Raw genomic sequence first — 16,279 nt, forward strand, 5'->3', positions numbered from 1 at the left:
GGGAGGATGGATACGGGGGCTCCTTACATTGTTCTCTCTAGTTCTGTTTATGTTGGCAAATTTTCACAATCAAAGAAGAGACGAAGCCATATCACCTCCTCCCAGAAGCCCTCTCAGTTTCCTCAGAGGGTGAGCTCCCTCCTCTGGGCTTGTCAAGCCACCTGCCACCCAGAACTGCAGTCCAGTGGCCTGCTTCTTCCTCTAGAGGGCAGAGTGGTGGCCTTGGGTCCCTCCATCTTCCCAGGACAGGGTTTCCGGCATGAATGAGACTCTTGGTCTGGGTTCATTTGTGGTCAAGCAGCTCAATCTCCAACAAGCACTTAAGTTCCTTTGATGGCAAAGGCCGGACATTGTCTGTTTGTTCTCCTGGGGTGGGGCAGCGTGAAAACTCTGAAAGAGGATATTTGCTGGTTGGTGACTGCGGCTGAGTGAGTTTCCTGGGGAATCCAGTTGCTGACTGGACCGACCGACAGGCTCTGAGGAACTGGCAGGACTGGTGCTGCTTCTTACGTGAGAGGTCAAAGGCCTGGCAAGTGCAACTCCCGGAGCAAACCCCGCTCACACTCCCCTGGGCAAAGGAAGAAAAGCCAGAGGAGCCAGATGCCCCGAGTGTCTGGGAACAGCCGGTGACTGGACGGGAAGCTCTGCTCTGACACGGGGCCATCCACACCTAGCTAGGAAGCCTGTGGCTCGAACAAAAGCTCAGGGAGAACCCGACGGCTCCCATCAGGCGAAACCCTAGGATGAGGCTGCCAGAGGTGCTGATTTTCCTGGCCTCCTGGGGAGTCGCCAGGGCTGTACCAGGTAGGCACTGAGGATGCCTGGGATCGCTGTGAACTCCGAGTCCAGGGCTGCTGGAAGCTGCTCAGGGAAAGCTGAAAATGTTGCTAAGAATAGCAAGACAGGGAGCTCAGCTGGGGAGGCTGGGTGAGAGAGTTAGTGGGCAGAGGGTGTGCTGTTTGAGCCTAAGATTGTTAAGTGGAGGTGATGGCTGGCCACAGGAGGAATATGGATATTGTTCAGAGCTGTCGGTATCTAAGAGCCAGCCAGCTGGTAGAGGTAGAAGGTAGCAGGCAGACTCATGAATTCATTCAACAAATATTGGTCGAGTAGCTCTCAAATCTAGTATTTATTGGAACTTTGTTGAAGCATTTTACTAACCTCATTCCCTTTTTGATCTGTAACACATTTTGGAATTTCCTAACAGAGTTCACTGTTGTTTAGAAATCTGCATCTGGAGAAGGGAATGGCAACCTACTCCAATATTCTTGCCTGGAGAATCCCATGGACAGAGGAGCTTGGTGGCTATAGACCATGGGGTTGCAAAGAGTCAGACATGACTTTGCGAATAATCCACAACCTCAGAAATCTGCAAGGGTTTCTTTTCTGCAAATGCCACCAGCAGATTATAATTCTGTCAACAATGTGCACGCACACACTACATGGATCCGCATCATACATGGTATAAATTTTATCCTTGCCAGATTACTCCCATTTCTCTCTTAAAAGGACATTAGATTAGCAAATGATACAAACGCTTTGTTGTTTTGTTAAGACAAAGGCAAGCTTTCCTAAGCTTGAATTTATAGTTCTTCAAAACAAAAACAAGACATAAGAACTAAAATGTCCTGGGGATTAAAAAATTATTTTGAACCAAAAAATGAATCATGCACTATTCTTGGAACCAGGGATGTGGCAGAAAAGAAACAAAATTCCAGTGCTGGAGAAGCCTCCCTTCACCTCAGGAGAAACAGACTAAAAGACACATAGACAAAGAAATACATATTCCAGGAAATAACGAGGGTTATGGAGAATAACAAAGCAGAATAAAGGAGTAGAGAGGATGGGGGAGAAAGACTACTTAAGGGGTAGCAGAGAAGAACTGTCAAATAAAGTGACATTTGACTAGAGACCTAAGGCAGCACGGGAGAGAGCTATGTGGATATCCAGAAGAACATTCCAGCAGCAGAGGACGAAAAGTTCACAGGCCCTGAGCTGGATGCACAGGCCATGTGTGCGAGCTAAAGCCTGAGGCCAGGGTGGCTGGAGCTCAGAGAATGGGGGATGGCGGGGCAGGGGGATGTGGATGTTGGGAGATCACGGGGGTGGGGCCAGCGGCTGGTGCCAGCTCACGTGTAAACTTGCAGACAATTTTAAGAACACCAAGTGAGGGAATTCATGGGCTGTTTGGTGGTTAGAACTCCATGCTTTCACTGCCCGGGTTCAATACCTGGTGAGGGAGCTAGGATCCCGCAAGCTGGGAGGTGCAGCCAAAAAAAAGAAAAAAGTATATAAAAACATGCAAACAAAGGAAAATAGTCAAGAAGAACTAACATTTATTTTCTGAGTACTTACTATATACTGTGCGTATGCTTTGTGCTTGACATATATTGTCCTTTTAAAACCATTTGAAAAATGAAGTGAAAACACCTCCTCTGATTTTTATTTTTTTATTTTTTTTTAAATTTAACTTCATGGCTGCCCGAGGCTACCCTGCCGCGGCCCCCTCAGACGCCCGGCAAACGCATCCAAGCACGCAGCACCGGCGTGCCGCGGCAGCGTCCGCTGCAGTTCCCGGGCGGGGCTTGCACGCAGGCACGCATGCGCGTCTCCTCTGATTTTTATAGTCCCTGTAGTGGTGGTTTAGTTGCTAAGTTGTGTCCAACTCTTGTAACCCCACAGACTGTAGTCTGCCAGGCGCCTGTGTCCATGGCATTCTCCAGGCAAGAATACTGGAGTGGGTTGCCATTTCCTTCTCCAGGGGATCTTCCCGACCCAGGGATCAAACCCAGGTCTCCCGCACTGCAGGGAGATTCTTTACATAGTCCTGTGAAGTAGGTACTATTACCATTACATCCATTTTGTGGATGAGGAAAATGAGACCCAGAGGGAACACAAAACTCCCCAAGATCCCACAGCTGGGAAGTGGCAAGACCAAGTTCGTACTCAGCCACCTTATCCACCCTACACTTGGATGGGTCCTCTTGGGATTGTGGGTACTACTTTTTCCCCCCTCTTTTCTTCAAACTTTTCTGGACTGTATACATCTATAATCTAAAACTGGAGTTAAATTTAAAAAGAATTCCATAGCACCTGTCAGTTTTTTCAGAATCTGAGTCTCTTCCTGAAGTGCAGACTTCTGAGACACCCAGTCAGATAGCCATCACCCTTGCTTTGCATAAGGCCGTGGAGTTTCTACCTGCACCATCCTTAGCCAAGAACTTGGGTGGGGCACCAACTTGCTGGATTCATCTCCTCCCACACAAACCGGAGGCTACACAGCATTTATCCCTCAACCTCTAACTGCAGACAAGCCCACAAGTTCTTTCTGTGGGAGCCAGTGTGGGAGGCAAACATTTCCTTGAAGAATGACGAGCCTGCCTCTTGGAGCTGCTGTGAGGCGATGGTGAGCCATACAGCTAACACAAGTGAAGTGAAGTGAAGTGAAGTGAAAGGCGCTCAGTCGTGTCTCACTCTTTGCAACCCCATGGACTGTATACTCCATGGAATTCTCCAGGCCAGAATACTGGAGTGGGTAGCCTTTCCTTTTCCGGGGGATCTTCCCAACCCAGGGATCAAACCCAGGTCTCCTGCATTGCAGGCGGATTCTTTACCAGCTGAGCCACAACGGAAGCCCAAGAATACTGGAGTGGGTAGCCTATCCCTTCCTCCAGGCAGATTTACCAGCTAACACAAGGGGTCAGTTTTAACAAGTTAACCCTTTGTGTTTTGGAGGGCAGTGGTTTACAGAGGAGGAGTTATAATTGAAGTGTTTGGGATCATTGCTTAGCATCAAAAATGATAGCTTATTATTGTTAGTCACTCAGTTGTGTCTGACTCTTTGCGATCCCATGGACTATAGCCCGCCAGGCTCCTCTGTTCCTGGGATTCTCCAGGCAAGAATACTGGAGTGGGTTGCCATTGCCTTCTCCGATAGCTTGTATGCAAATCTTAAAAAAAAAATGTCCAAATGAACTTATTTACAAAACAAGAACAAACTCACAGAGAGCGGATTTATGGTTACCAGGGGAATGGGGGGGGGGGATAGATTGAGAGTTTGGGATTGACATATATACACTGCTGTTTTTAAAACAGAAAATCACGGACTTCCCTAGCAGTCAAGTGGTTAAGGCTCTGTGCTTCCAATGCAGGGGTCATGAATTCGATCCCTGGTCAAAGGAACTAAGATCTAGTGTGGTGGAGCCAAAAATATATATATATAAATAAAAAATAAGAAATAAAATAGATAACTAACAAGGACCTACTGTAAAACCAAACCAAAGCAGAAAAACAAAACAAAACAAAAAAATCCCCACAAAGGACTGAAATTGGGACCGATATTGCTTTATGGTGGGTTGTATGCATAACAGATAAGTCACGGAATCATAGGCAGTTGAAACTGATAAAACAGATAACCTTTGTGCAAAACACAAATCTTAATGCTTCAGAAAAAAGAGGCTCCAGAAGAGAAGAAAACCTGAGGTCCAAGGGGCAGAGCAGCCCAGGGATTAAGCACTCAGGCTGGTTTGTCCACTCTATGGCCATCCACCCCTTTTCTACTAGTATCGTTATCCCCATTTTACAGAAATGGGGACACTGAGGCTCAGCTGAGGAAATCTCTTGTTCAAGTTGCCATTGAATGTGTAGCCAGGATTCAAAACAAGATTTCTCTGATTTCAAATTTCATGCATGTCCTTTCAAAAATAATCCACTGCCTTAAGCCAGAAAACCTAGGTAGTACCTTTTAATATCTATGTGACCTTGAGTCTCTATTTCACTATCTGTAAAATAAGGATAACACTATAGGAGGAGAGATTAAATCAGGTGAGCTCATGCACTTACACTGCAATGTGCTGTAAAAGTTTAAGACCTTTTTTTTTTTTTTAATATCTAAGGTCACATGGCTAGCTAGTGGCAAAGTGCACTGTGGTCATTTCTTTTCAGGTACAGTATGAATCATAGGTCTGCCACTAACTAGCTCAGTTTTCTCATCTGTAAAATGGGTATGATAATAGAACATATTTCATCATTTTGCTGTGAGGCTACATAGGCAGAGGGCTTGGCACAGCAACCGGCCTTCAGTAGGTGCTAAATAAATGGCAGGTGTTTTCCTGCCTTCCTCTTCTTGTCTCTGACCATAAGCAAACTCACCTTTCAGACATTTTAAGACTGTCTTAGACTCTAGGAATGGTTTTTTCGTTTCCTCCACTCCAACATGAATCAGTAAAAGGATCTCACATTATATACGATTTTTAATGACTTCTAAAAATAATTATTAAAAATATATTAAATGTACTAATTTTGTTCATTTATCTGGCTGCCCCAGGCCTTAGTTGAAGCACAAGGGATCTGCGATCGTTGTCGTAGCATGCAGGATCTTTAGCTGTGGCAGGTGAGCTCTTGTTTGCGGCACGTGGGATCCCATTCATTGACCAAGGATTGAACCTTGGCCGCCTGCATTGGGAGCTCAGAGTCTTAGGAAGTCCCTAATTTTTAATGACATTTATAAATGTTGCATTTGAAATAGATTGTTGGTTTTGATGGCACAGATTTTTTCCCCTCAATTTTGGAACCAATACATTTTTTTTTTTCCAGGTCTTACACATTTCCATGGGTCTTACAGAGGGACTAGGCTCTGGGTTCTGTATCTGTTGTCCCCAGTGTACAAAGTTAGCCTGGTGACACCTTGGTGAAGAAGGAGGGCCAAGAGACTGTTTTGCCTGCCCAGGCACAGGGAGCAGAGTTGAGCTCTCAGAATTAAAGCTAGAGGGTACGCTGTGCCCGCCAGCCCTCTGCTCAAGTAGAACCAGCCAGGAGAGGACAGCATTCGTCTTCATATTGTTCCTGGCCCTGGACCTTTACCTGCAGAGGACAGCAGCTGAGTGGATGCTGGAGCAGGCAGGAGAAGGACACAGCCACCCCTCTCATCCCATCTCCCTTCCGTGGTGAAAGCAGAACTGCAGGATCCCCAGTGATCAAATTCAGAGTAACTGCTGCTTTGCATTGATGAGGGCTTATGCATTCTCATATTCTCTCTTTTTAAACCTCACAATAACTGTAAAAGGTAGGGGGCCCTGTTGTCCCCATTTTACAGATGAAGAAATTGGCAGAGAGTCAGTTCACCCAGCTAGTGAGCACTGGAGCTGGAATTCCAACCAGGTCTGTGCCCTCAACACTCACTGTAACTTGATGCCAAGTTTATTTATAGTCTCCATGATTAATGAATAATCATGATAGCTAAGATTAGTACCTTTTCTTAAAACTCAAGGATTTTGAGAATACACTCTTACTGTAAAAGATCCAAGCAGTATGGATATAGAGTTTCTTAATTTTCATGAGATTTCCCCAGATGAGGTGTCTTCATGGTAATGTTTGAGAATCTCTGGTCCAAAGGATAAAGTGTTAAAGTGCCCACCTCCCCATACCCTCTGAGTCTCACTCTGGGTCCTGGGGGTAATTGTCAGGGACAGTGGTGTGTGGAGAGTCCTCTGGACAAACACCCCTCCTCCCTTTTTTTCTGGTTGAACATGGTGATTTATTTGAAAATATTATACTTTTTTTTTTTCAAATACAGTAATAGAAGGGGTTCCAGCAAGTCATATGGAGGGAGATGTTTAGGGGAAAGTGTAGGAGGAGAAGGAGGAAAAACATTATGGGAAGCCCACCAGGAGGGTCAGGCAACCATATTGTGTGTCGTTAGAATTGAAGGTGGATACACGACTGAGCGACTTCACTTTCACTTTTCACTTTCATGCACTGGAGTAGGAAATGGCAACCCACTCCATTGTTCTTGCCTGGAGAATCCCAGGGACGGGGGAGCCTGATGGGCTGCCGTCTATGGGGTCGCACAGAGTCGGACACGACTGAAGTGACTTAGCAGCAGCAGCAGCAGCAGCAGCAGGGACTTCCCCCAGGGGGCGCTAGTAGTAAAGAACCCACCTGCCTATGGAGGAGACATAAGAGACTTGGGTTGGATACCTGGTTTGGGAAGATCCCCTAGAGGAGGAAATGGCAACCCACTCCAGTGTTCTTGCTTGGAGAATCCCATGGTCAGAGGAACCTGGCGGGCTACAGTTCATAAGGGTGCAAAGAGTCAGACACATTCTGAAGCAACTTACCAGCATGCAGGGACTTCCCCAGTCGTCTGCCTTTTAATATGGAGGGTATGGGTTCAATCCCTAGTCAGGGAACTAAGGTCTCATATGCTGTGGAATGTGGCCAAAAATTTTTAAAAAAATTGAAAGTAGATAAACAGGGCCTCTCCCTGCTGAATGGCGCACTTGGAGAAGTCCCCAACTGCCTCTGAAGTTGTCTAGGCTTTGACTGACTCCACCTTTCTTCCCCACCATGCTACTCTTTTTTTGAGAGTTGACCAATTAATAATGTCAAGGAGCACTTTTCTTTCTTCTGTTTTAAAAAAATACTTAGTTTTTTAAATCTATTTTGGCTGTGCTGGGTCTTTGCTGGCACACACGGGCTCAGTAGTTGTGGCACATGGGCTTAACTGTGGTATGTGGGATCTTAGTTCCCTGGCCAGGGATTGAACTCGGGCCGCCTGAGTGTGGAGTCTCATCCACTGGACCACCAGGGAAGTCCCAAGGAGCACTTTTCTACCAGGGCCATAATCTGTTATTCAGGAGAGATGGCTCTTCCAGGTGAAGCCATACACCAGTCTTCCAGTGACCAGCTTTGCTTCCTAAAGCACAAAGGCCACTGAACGTCCAGTAGCTCACTGTCCTCACTTGGAGCTTATCCTCCAAGAGCTTGACTTCTGACTCATTTTCATTTGAGGCAAAAACATTAGGAGAGTTGATCCTAATATGCTAGCAACTGTGAACCCCAACTTTATAAAATGAAATATCATTTCTCAGCTACTTTGCCATATTACTTAACCTTCGTTAGCCTTTGCCCATTTGCAGGAAACTCAGCTGAAACCAACGCTGACCACCCCCTGCAATAACTCAGTGCCTCCTCAGACTATGATGGGATGCTATTTGGTGCGCTTGTACCAAGCCTAGGTGCAAAATAATCCCAGAAATGCCCTTTTTACCCTGTATTGGAAACACCATGTGGAAACCAGGAGGGTGGTGGTGTCAAGTGCCAATTTCTCACAAATCTAAAGTCCTGTGTTTTTTCATCATTAGATCATTAGTGACTACAGGGATGGCTCTGAGACTGATTTTTTTTTTTTTTTAATTATTAAAAAGTAAAGGGACTTCCCTGGTAGTCCAGTGGTTAAGAATCCGCGTTGCTATGCAGAGAACAGGGGTTTGATCCCTGGTCGGGGAACTAGGATCCCACATACCTCAGAGTGTGCCCATGTGCCACAACGAAGACCTGATGCAGCCAAATAAATAAATATTTTTTAAAAGATCTCTTGGGGAAAAAAAAAAGTAGAGACGAAGTTTTTATTTTAGTAGGACTGTCTAACAATGGGGTCTGAGTGACACAGTGACAGATATACCTGTGTCTGGCTGGTGTCAGTGGGTTTCTATACCTCATGAGCAAGACTCGGAGAGAGCTTGAGGGACCAGGCAAGGAGGTTAACTGAAGATGTTAATTGACAGCTTCCAAGGTTGCTTCCTATAGCTATATCCTGAGCACCACACACTGCCTCTTCTAAAATTAGCCTCTTAAACAACTATTTAATTCCTCTGCTTCCCAGGGCAACCAACCAAGATCACAGTGAAAGTAACAAGAAACAAATAAAATAAAAATGTTAATTCGCCATTGTATTTATTTGTCAGACAATTGTAAGCCACTGCAGGGGACAAGTGAAGCATCGTTATCTCTGTCCCCTAGGCTTAAAATCTAATTGAGAGGAAAAGCACACACCAATTGTAATTTAAATATCTTCACTGATTAAAAAAAAAAGGAAAAATAGAAAAAACTATAAAAAAGAAAATCATTAACTTTTTCATCGGGTTCCTTATAAATATTTCTCTTCATTTTTATGTGCTTTTAAAAATAAAATGACTACCACACTACATACATAGTTTTGTAGTCTGCTTCTTTGACTTAATTTTACTTACCAGGAGAAGCAGAAAAGGAAGTCTTTATCCCCCCTTCCAACGTTACAGCATATATGATAGATAAAGGGTTAATATTATACAGACAAATGCTCTTACAAACTAAGAAAAATAATGGAACACCTCAATAGAAATAAAGAATCTGCCTGCAATGTGGGAGACCCTGGGTTCGATCCCTGGGTTGGGAATATCCCCTGGACAAGGGAAAGGCTACCCACTCCACTATTCTGGCCTGGAGAATTCCATGGACTGTATAATCCATGGGGTCACAAAGAGTGGACACCACTGACTTTCACATGAATAAAATATGTACAGAAATTAAACATCATATTTTCCTTTTTTAAAAATTTTTACTGAAGTATGATTGATCTACAATGTTGTGCCAATCCCAGGTGTGAATCTGGGAAAAAGTGAAACTGCTATACCAACACATAAATGCACTCCTTTTCAGATTTCCCTACCACACAGGCCACCACAGAGCACAGGTCTTTATTAGTATCTGTTTTGTATACGGTAGTGTGTGTGTTGATTCCCAATCTTCCAGTTTATCCCTCCCCCTCTCAATACCTCCCCCCAACCACAAGTTTATTTTCTACCTCTGTAAATCTATTTCTGTTTTGTAGATAAGTTCATTTGTACCCTTTTTTTTTTTTTTAGATTCCACATATAAGTGATATCATATGATATTTGTCTTTCTCTATCTGACTTCACTCAGTGTGAGAATCTCTGTGTATTAGTCCCTGGGTCGTGTCCCACTCTTAGCAACCCCAAGGGGTTTAGCCCACCAGGCTCCTCCGTCCATGGGATTTTCCAGGCAAGAATACTGGAGTGGGTGCCATGTCCTTCTCCAATGAGAATCTCTAGGTCCATCTGTGTTGCTGCAAATGGCATTGTTTTGTTCTTTTTAATGGCTGAGTAATATTCCATTGTATATATATACCACATCTTCTCTACCCAGTCCTCTGTTGGTGGACATTTAGGTTGCTTCTGTGTCCTGGCCATTTGTGAATAGCGCTGCAGTGAACATGGGAGTGCATGTATCTCTTCAAATTATCTTTTTTTCTGGGTATATGCCCAGGAGTGGGACTGCTGGATCATATAATAGTTCTATTTTCAGTTTTTTAAGGAACTTCCATACTCTGCCCCATAGTGGCTGTACCCAGTTTGCATTCCCACCAACAGTGTATGAGGGTTTCCTTTTCTCCACACCCTCACCAGCATTTATTGTTTGTAGACTTTTTGATGATGGCCCTTCTGACTGGTGTGACCAGTTTTTATTTGCATTTCTCTAATAATTAGTGGTGTTGAGCATCTTTTCATGTGCTTTGGACAGGTCCTTTCTTGTTCACTGTCTTATTTGATGGTTATAGAGAAGTAGGCCAGATGTCAAACACCCTCAGTCCAACTGGCTTGCTCAGAGTCCTCAGCCTGGATTGTTGCTGTTGTTCAGTCACTCAGTCGTCTCCAGCTCTTTGCAACTCCATGGACTGCAGCATGCCAGACTTTCCTGTCTTTCACCATATCCCGGAGCTTGCTCAAACTCATGTCCATTGAGTCAGCGATGCCATCCAACCATCTCACCCTCTGTCATCCCCTTCTCCTCCTGCCTTCAATCTTTCCCAGAATCAGGGTCTTTTCTAATGAGTGGGCTCTTTGCATTAGGTGGCCAAAGTATGGGAGCTTCAGCTTCAACATCAGTCCTTCTAATGAATATTCAGGATTGATTTCCTTTAGGATTGACTGGTTTGATCTCCTTGCAGTCCAAGGGGCCCTGGATGAGGAAACCCAGTAACCTGCCTCCCTCTTCAGGGTCCCTGTGCTCACCTTCTTCTCCATGACATGATAATTAGACCTCAATTCCTTATAGTCTGTGACTAATTCCATAGAAGCCTGTGGCTCCCGTCTCTTATGGGTAGCACAGATGTATTATGAAAGCATTCTGGGATCAAGCACTCTGACACTGTAGACAGGGCAGATGCCAACAGCCAAGTCAACAAGATAATTTCATGTGTGAGAGTGCTCTGAAAAAATAAAATGGGAGAGTCATGTGGAGTCACCCAGCTAGAGACCAGATGGGTGGGAAGAAGTGGAACTCGAGCAAAGGCAGTCAGAGAAGTCTTATCTAAGGAGATGATTCTCCAGCTGAGACCTCAATGAAGAAGAGAAGGCAGCCGTGCAATGACCCGAGAGGACTGGGGAAAGCGGCAGAGGAGTCAGAAAAGAGGCCCTGTGAGGAGAGGGAGTGGGGGGGCGGGGGTCGGGCCAAGGAGAAGAGGAGAGGTCTATGGTCGGCCTCCACAATGAGGAGACTGGAGCCTAAGGCTGCCCATGTCTGAACCTCTGGCCCTCTCTGCCATTCTTTCCACTCTTGTGACCTCTCCCAGAGTCAGGCCTTTGAGGCCGTGGGCATAAAGACAAGCATCTACACACACACACACGCACACGCACACTCACATATGCACTCAGAGGTCATAGGAAGCCCAAGGGAGCATGGAAGGAGTTCCAGTTCTACACTGACTAGTCCGGAACTTGCCGGAAGAGAGAAACCAACAGCTGACACTCGAGCCTCAGACAAGGAGTTTCTGAGGTGAAGAAATGCTTGTTGAGAACTTTGAGGGCTGACATCAAAGGGGAAGAGCTGCTCCATGTTTGTGGTTTGCTGAGAAAGTGCCCGCTTGAGGCAAAGGGATGACCTCTGTGTGGTCTGCAGAGGAAGCAAGGGGCCCACATGCCAGAGAGAAGGGAAAAGTTCCTCAAGCTTCCATAGCCAACCCGGCCGGCCTGACTGGAAGCTGGTATGACCCACTTACCGCTGCTGGCAGGAAAGCCCCCCAACTCTGCCCACTTTCCTGATGAAATGGGGTGGTTGCTTTCTTTTCTCTGCCTTAGGATATTGCCCCTGTAGGAGTAATTTCAAATATGTTCACTTCAGTTCAGTTCAGTTCAGTCGCTCAGTTATGTCTGACTCTTTGCGACCCCATGAATCGCAGCACGCCAGGCCTCCCTGTCCATCACCAACTCCTGGAGTTCACTCAGACTCACGTCCATCGAGTCAGTGATGCTATCCAGCCACCTCATCCTCTGTCGTCCCCTTCTCCTCTTGCCCCCAATCCCACCCAGCATCAGAGTCTTTTCCAATGAGTCAACTCTTCGCATGAGGTGGCCAAAGTACTGGAGTTTCAGCTTTAGCATCATTCCTTCCAAAGGAATCCCAGGGCTGATCTCCTTCAGAATGGACTGGTTGGATCTCCTTGCAGTCCAAGGGACTCTCAAGAGTCTTCTCCAACACCACACTTCAAAAGCATCAATTCTTCGGCGCTCAGCCTTCTTCACAGTCCAACTCTCACATCCATACATGACCACTGGAAAAACCATATCTTTGACTAGACGGACCTTTGTTGGCAAAGTAATGTCTCTGCTTTTGAATATGCTATCTAGGTTGGTCATAACTTTCCTTCCAAGGAGTAAGCGTCTTTTAATTTCATGGCTGCAGTCAAATATGTTAGTGACCACAATTCATGTGAAAAGTTTTAATTCCCCCAGTATAAACAAAGAGTCTCAGTTAGGGTAAAAACTTAAAATGCATGCATAGACGATCTACAAAAAGAGTTAAAATAAAAGGCATTGATTTTACCCCCTTAGCAATCACATTTTCCTGGGAGTGATTAGGGAGCCAGAGGACTCCCACCCACCCCACCCCAGCATTTACCATGTGATCTCAAGCATGTTGACCTCTGAACTTTCATTTCTTTATCACCAAAATGGAAAGGGGATAATGGTCAATCCCTTCAGGGCTGTGAGGAGGGTGATTATATAATGACCGTGGGAGGGACCACGGTTTGTTTAATCAGTCGTGTGTACCTTGGTATGAACAAGTTTCTGATTCTTTCCAGAGACCAGGTTTAGATCAGGAGAGGTGGGCCAAAGCTCAGAAGCATCAAAGAGTGAGATCAGAGTCCAGACTTTACCTTTGGTCTTGGAGTCACTGGGGGTGTGGGGAAGGGAGGGTGGAAAGAGTCGGGGACTGGCTAGCCAACCCTGAAAGCAATAGAAGGCAGACTCCCAGGCCCAGGCCCATTTTACTGGGATGGGTGGGTGTTGACTGTTGGCGCTAAGTGACACAGGAAGTGGAGGAGGAAGTGAGAGCAATGATGGAAAGTGAGGAAATTCTGGAAACAGGAATTAGGGGAGAGGCCAAACCTGTTCAACCTCTCCTTCAATAGGCATCATTGAAACCACTTACGTGTACCAGGCCCTGTGCTGGATGCAGATGAGAAAGCCACTCCAAAGCCTGTTTCTTTAGATTCCCTTCTTTGTGTTACACCTAGAGATTTTTGGCATTTCACCTCACGTCCAGAGTCACTAACAAGTAGGCCCACAATGAGAAATTCAAGCCAGTCTGAAATGACATTCCACCTTTTCTGGTCTACTACTCATAAACACCATTTCCACACATTTTTGTTGTTCAGTAGCTCAGTCATGTCTGACTCTTTGTGACCCCATGGAATGCAGCATGCCAGGCTTCCCTGTCCATCACTATATCTGGGAGCCTGCTCAAACTCATGTCCATTGAGTTGGTGATGCCATCCAACCATCTCACTCTCTGTCATTCCCTTCTCCTGCCTTCAATCTTTCCCAGAATCAGGGTCTTTTCCAGTGAGTCGGCTCTTCGCATCAGGTGGTCAAAGTATTGGAGCTTCAGCTTCGTCATTAGTCCTTCTAATGAATATTCAGGGTTGATTTCCTTTAGGATTGACTGGTTTGATCTCCTTGCAGTCCAAGAGTCTTCTCCAACACCACCGTTCAAGCACATCAATTCTTCAGTGCTCAGCCTTCTTTCCTTTTTATTTCCACACTTATTCCCCAGCCTTTTGCTGGTATTAATTAGCAAGATCTTATGATGCCTTTGGTGTGTAAGCCTTCTCCCAGATTTTTGTATATATTTCCCTAGAGCATAACATTTAGCTCTAGTTATTGGCTCAGAGAGGTGAAGCTTCTCACCCAGAGTCACACAGCTAGTATGTGGTTCCAGAACCTGGGTGCTTAACTCATCTTTGCTTTAAAACAAAGTTCTACATAGAACTCCTGAAGGATTCCTGAAGGTCACACAGTCCAATCCCTCCTGCTGCTGCTGGGAACACTGAGGTGGGGAAATAGAAAGGGTCTTGTCAAAGGTCAGAGGTCAGGGACAGAACCAAGCCTATTTTCTGCTCTGCTCAGTGCCTCCCTGGGCAAAGCCCAGCCCTGGATTTGGAGAAAACTTCCTTTCACCTGTGTAAACTCCCCTCTCCTACCCCAGGGTTCTCCTGATCCCTCCCTAGCCAGGCTCAGGGAGGAACCCATATTAAAGGGTCTCCTTGTCCCTGCAGGGAAGTTCTGGCACATCTCTGACCTGCACCTGGACCCTGACTACAAGGTGTCTGAAGACCCTCTCCAGGTATGCCCGTCTGCAGGCTCCCAGCCGGTGCCCAACGCAGGCCCCTGGGGCGACTACCTCTGTGATTCTCCCTGGATCCTTATCAACTCCTCCATCTACGCCATGAAGGAGATCGAGCCAGAGCCAGACTTCATCCTCTGGACTGGGTGAGAGCCGTCACCACAGCTACCCTTCCCTAGCCACTGCGAATGCCCCTTGCCCTCCTGGCACCTGCCCCAAACCATCTCCCTTAGTCCTCACACCAGCCCTGTTGCAGAGAGGATGAACCTGAAACTCAAAGCTTGTCCATGGGAGCCTGGGCCTGGCTGATTCCAGGGTCTGTGCCCTTGACCTCGTGTCTCCCAGACTCAGCAGAACTTGGCACTCACTGAGGCTGGGGACATGGTCATGGCATGTTTGAGCATGTGGGGAAGTCCTGGATTTCAAGTCGGGGGATGAACCCTGCTGCCACTCCCACCAGAGTTTAGGGACTGCAAGCCCCAGAGACCCAAATGCAGGGAGAGGAGAAAGTTAGGAGGGCTGAAGGTGGGCCAGCATTGGGACCAAGTGTCCTGGCCAGCTGTGGGCCACCCCTGGCTGCCTGGCCTTGCGGGTCCTCCCTGGCCAGAGCTTGGCCTGCATAGAGAGAGCTTGAGGGGCAATTTCAGCTCAGCCATAGCGATGCCATTTCTGCTGCTCCTCCAAGGATACTGCTGTAAGTCCTTCAACTTTCCTCAGCGCTCATGGTCCCCACTTCACTCACTTGATCCTTCCCTCCCTCTCTTGGTAGATCAGCCTGCCCTGTGCTCACCCCTGGGTAGACATGGGGGAACAGAGATAATAGGGACCCCGACCCTCCTTCAGGGAGCTCAAGGTTTCCTGGGTGATATAGATGTGGTCACTGACCATGATATCCCAGCGAGGAGAGAGGGGCTTTGGGCAGGTGGGGGAGTTTCACAGGGCACCTGACTCCCTCTGGTGAAACTGGGAGGACTTCCTGTAGGAAGTGGTGAGCTAGAGAGCAGGTGAAGAGGGCTGGCTGGAGCTCTGGTTTCCTGCGCCCTCTTCTAGCCTCTATAGACACTTCCATAAGGTGGAGCAAAGCCACGACGGCCCTAGCTGTCCCTCACTGTGACATGGGAGTGACCAGAATGACCCTCACATGGACAGTAGTGGGTGGAGTAAGGCTGGACCCTTAAGAAATGTGACTGTCTCTCAGAGAATCCTGGGCAGTTCTGGTTTCCCAGGGCTCAGGAATCAGTCCAAGGAGAAAGTGAGTTTTAGGCCATGACTCCGGCCCCCTGCTCCCTGAGAAATGAGTAACGTTCTAAAAGACATGATCCCTCTGAGAAATTCACCATCCTTTAACAGAAAAGCATGATTTTTCTGGGAAATCTCTGGGATTTGCAGAAGTTATGACATTGGATGAGAAGACCTCTAGGGCCCCCCCTTTTAATTCTTCGGTTTCTAAGAAATTTGGCCTCTCCTGGGAGAATCACAATCCCTTGGGGATTAACCTGTAGCAACTGAATATGTTTTCTATCACACAGAATTTAATCCTCCAGACTAGGGGAAAATGGAGTTTTGTTCTGATGTCTTCAGATTCTTGGCTTGTCCCCAGGGAGGATGGGGCTCCAGGGCCACTCCTGCTGTCCTAACGAGGGCATCAGAGACACTGTAGGATGTAATGGATGTGAGCATAGACCCTGGAGCCGGGCTGACCGGTTCAAACCCTGGCTCCACCACTGTCTTAGGCAGGACTCTTCACCTTTCTTTGCCTTGGTTTCTTTATCTGTCAAATGGGATAACAATAGAAGCTCCACTGTAGGGTTAT

At 46.6% G+C, this 16,279-nt stretch overlaps 1 protein-coding gene across 2 annotated transcripts in view; it reads left to right on the top strand.

Annotated features, from left to right (window-relative positions):
- Positions 1-254: 254 nt before the first annotated feature.
- SMPDL3B (sphingomyelin phosphodiesterase acid like 3B) overlaps positions 255-16,279 on the top strand; it is a 32,126-nt gene continuing 16,101 nt past the window's right edge. Inside the window, exons 1-2 of one of the 2 annotated variants that reach the window (XM_070383812.1) lie at positions 255-804; positions 14,399-14,612. In XM_070383812.1, the coding sequence (XP_070239913.1) occupies positions 744-804; positions 14,399-14,612 (275 nt within the window). In that variant the 5' untranslated portion in view covers positions 255-743. The remainder of the gene's footprint in view (positions 805-14,398; positions 14,613-16,279) is intronic. The other variant, XM_005895913.2, reaches the window with a different exon arrangement.

The sequence above is a fragment of the Bos mutus genome, chromosome 2 (assembly GCF_027580195.1).
Source record: "Bos mutus isolate GX-2022 chromosome 2, NWIPB_WYAK_1.1, whole genome shotgun sequence".
Taxonomy (NCBI): Eukaryota; Metazoa; Chordata; class Mammalia; order Artiodactyla; family Bovidae; genus Bos; species Bos mutus.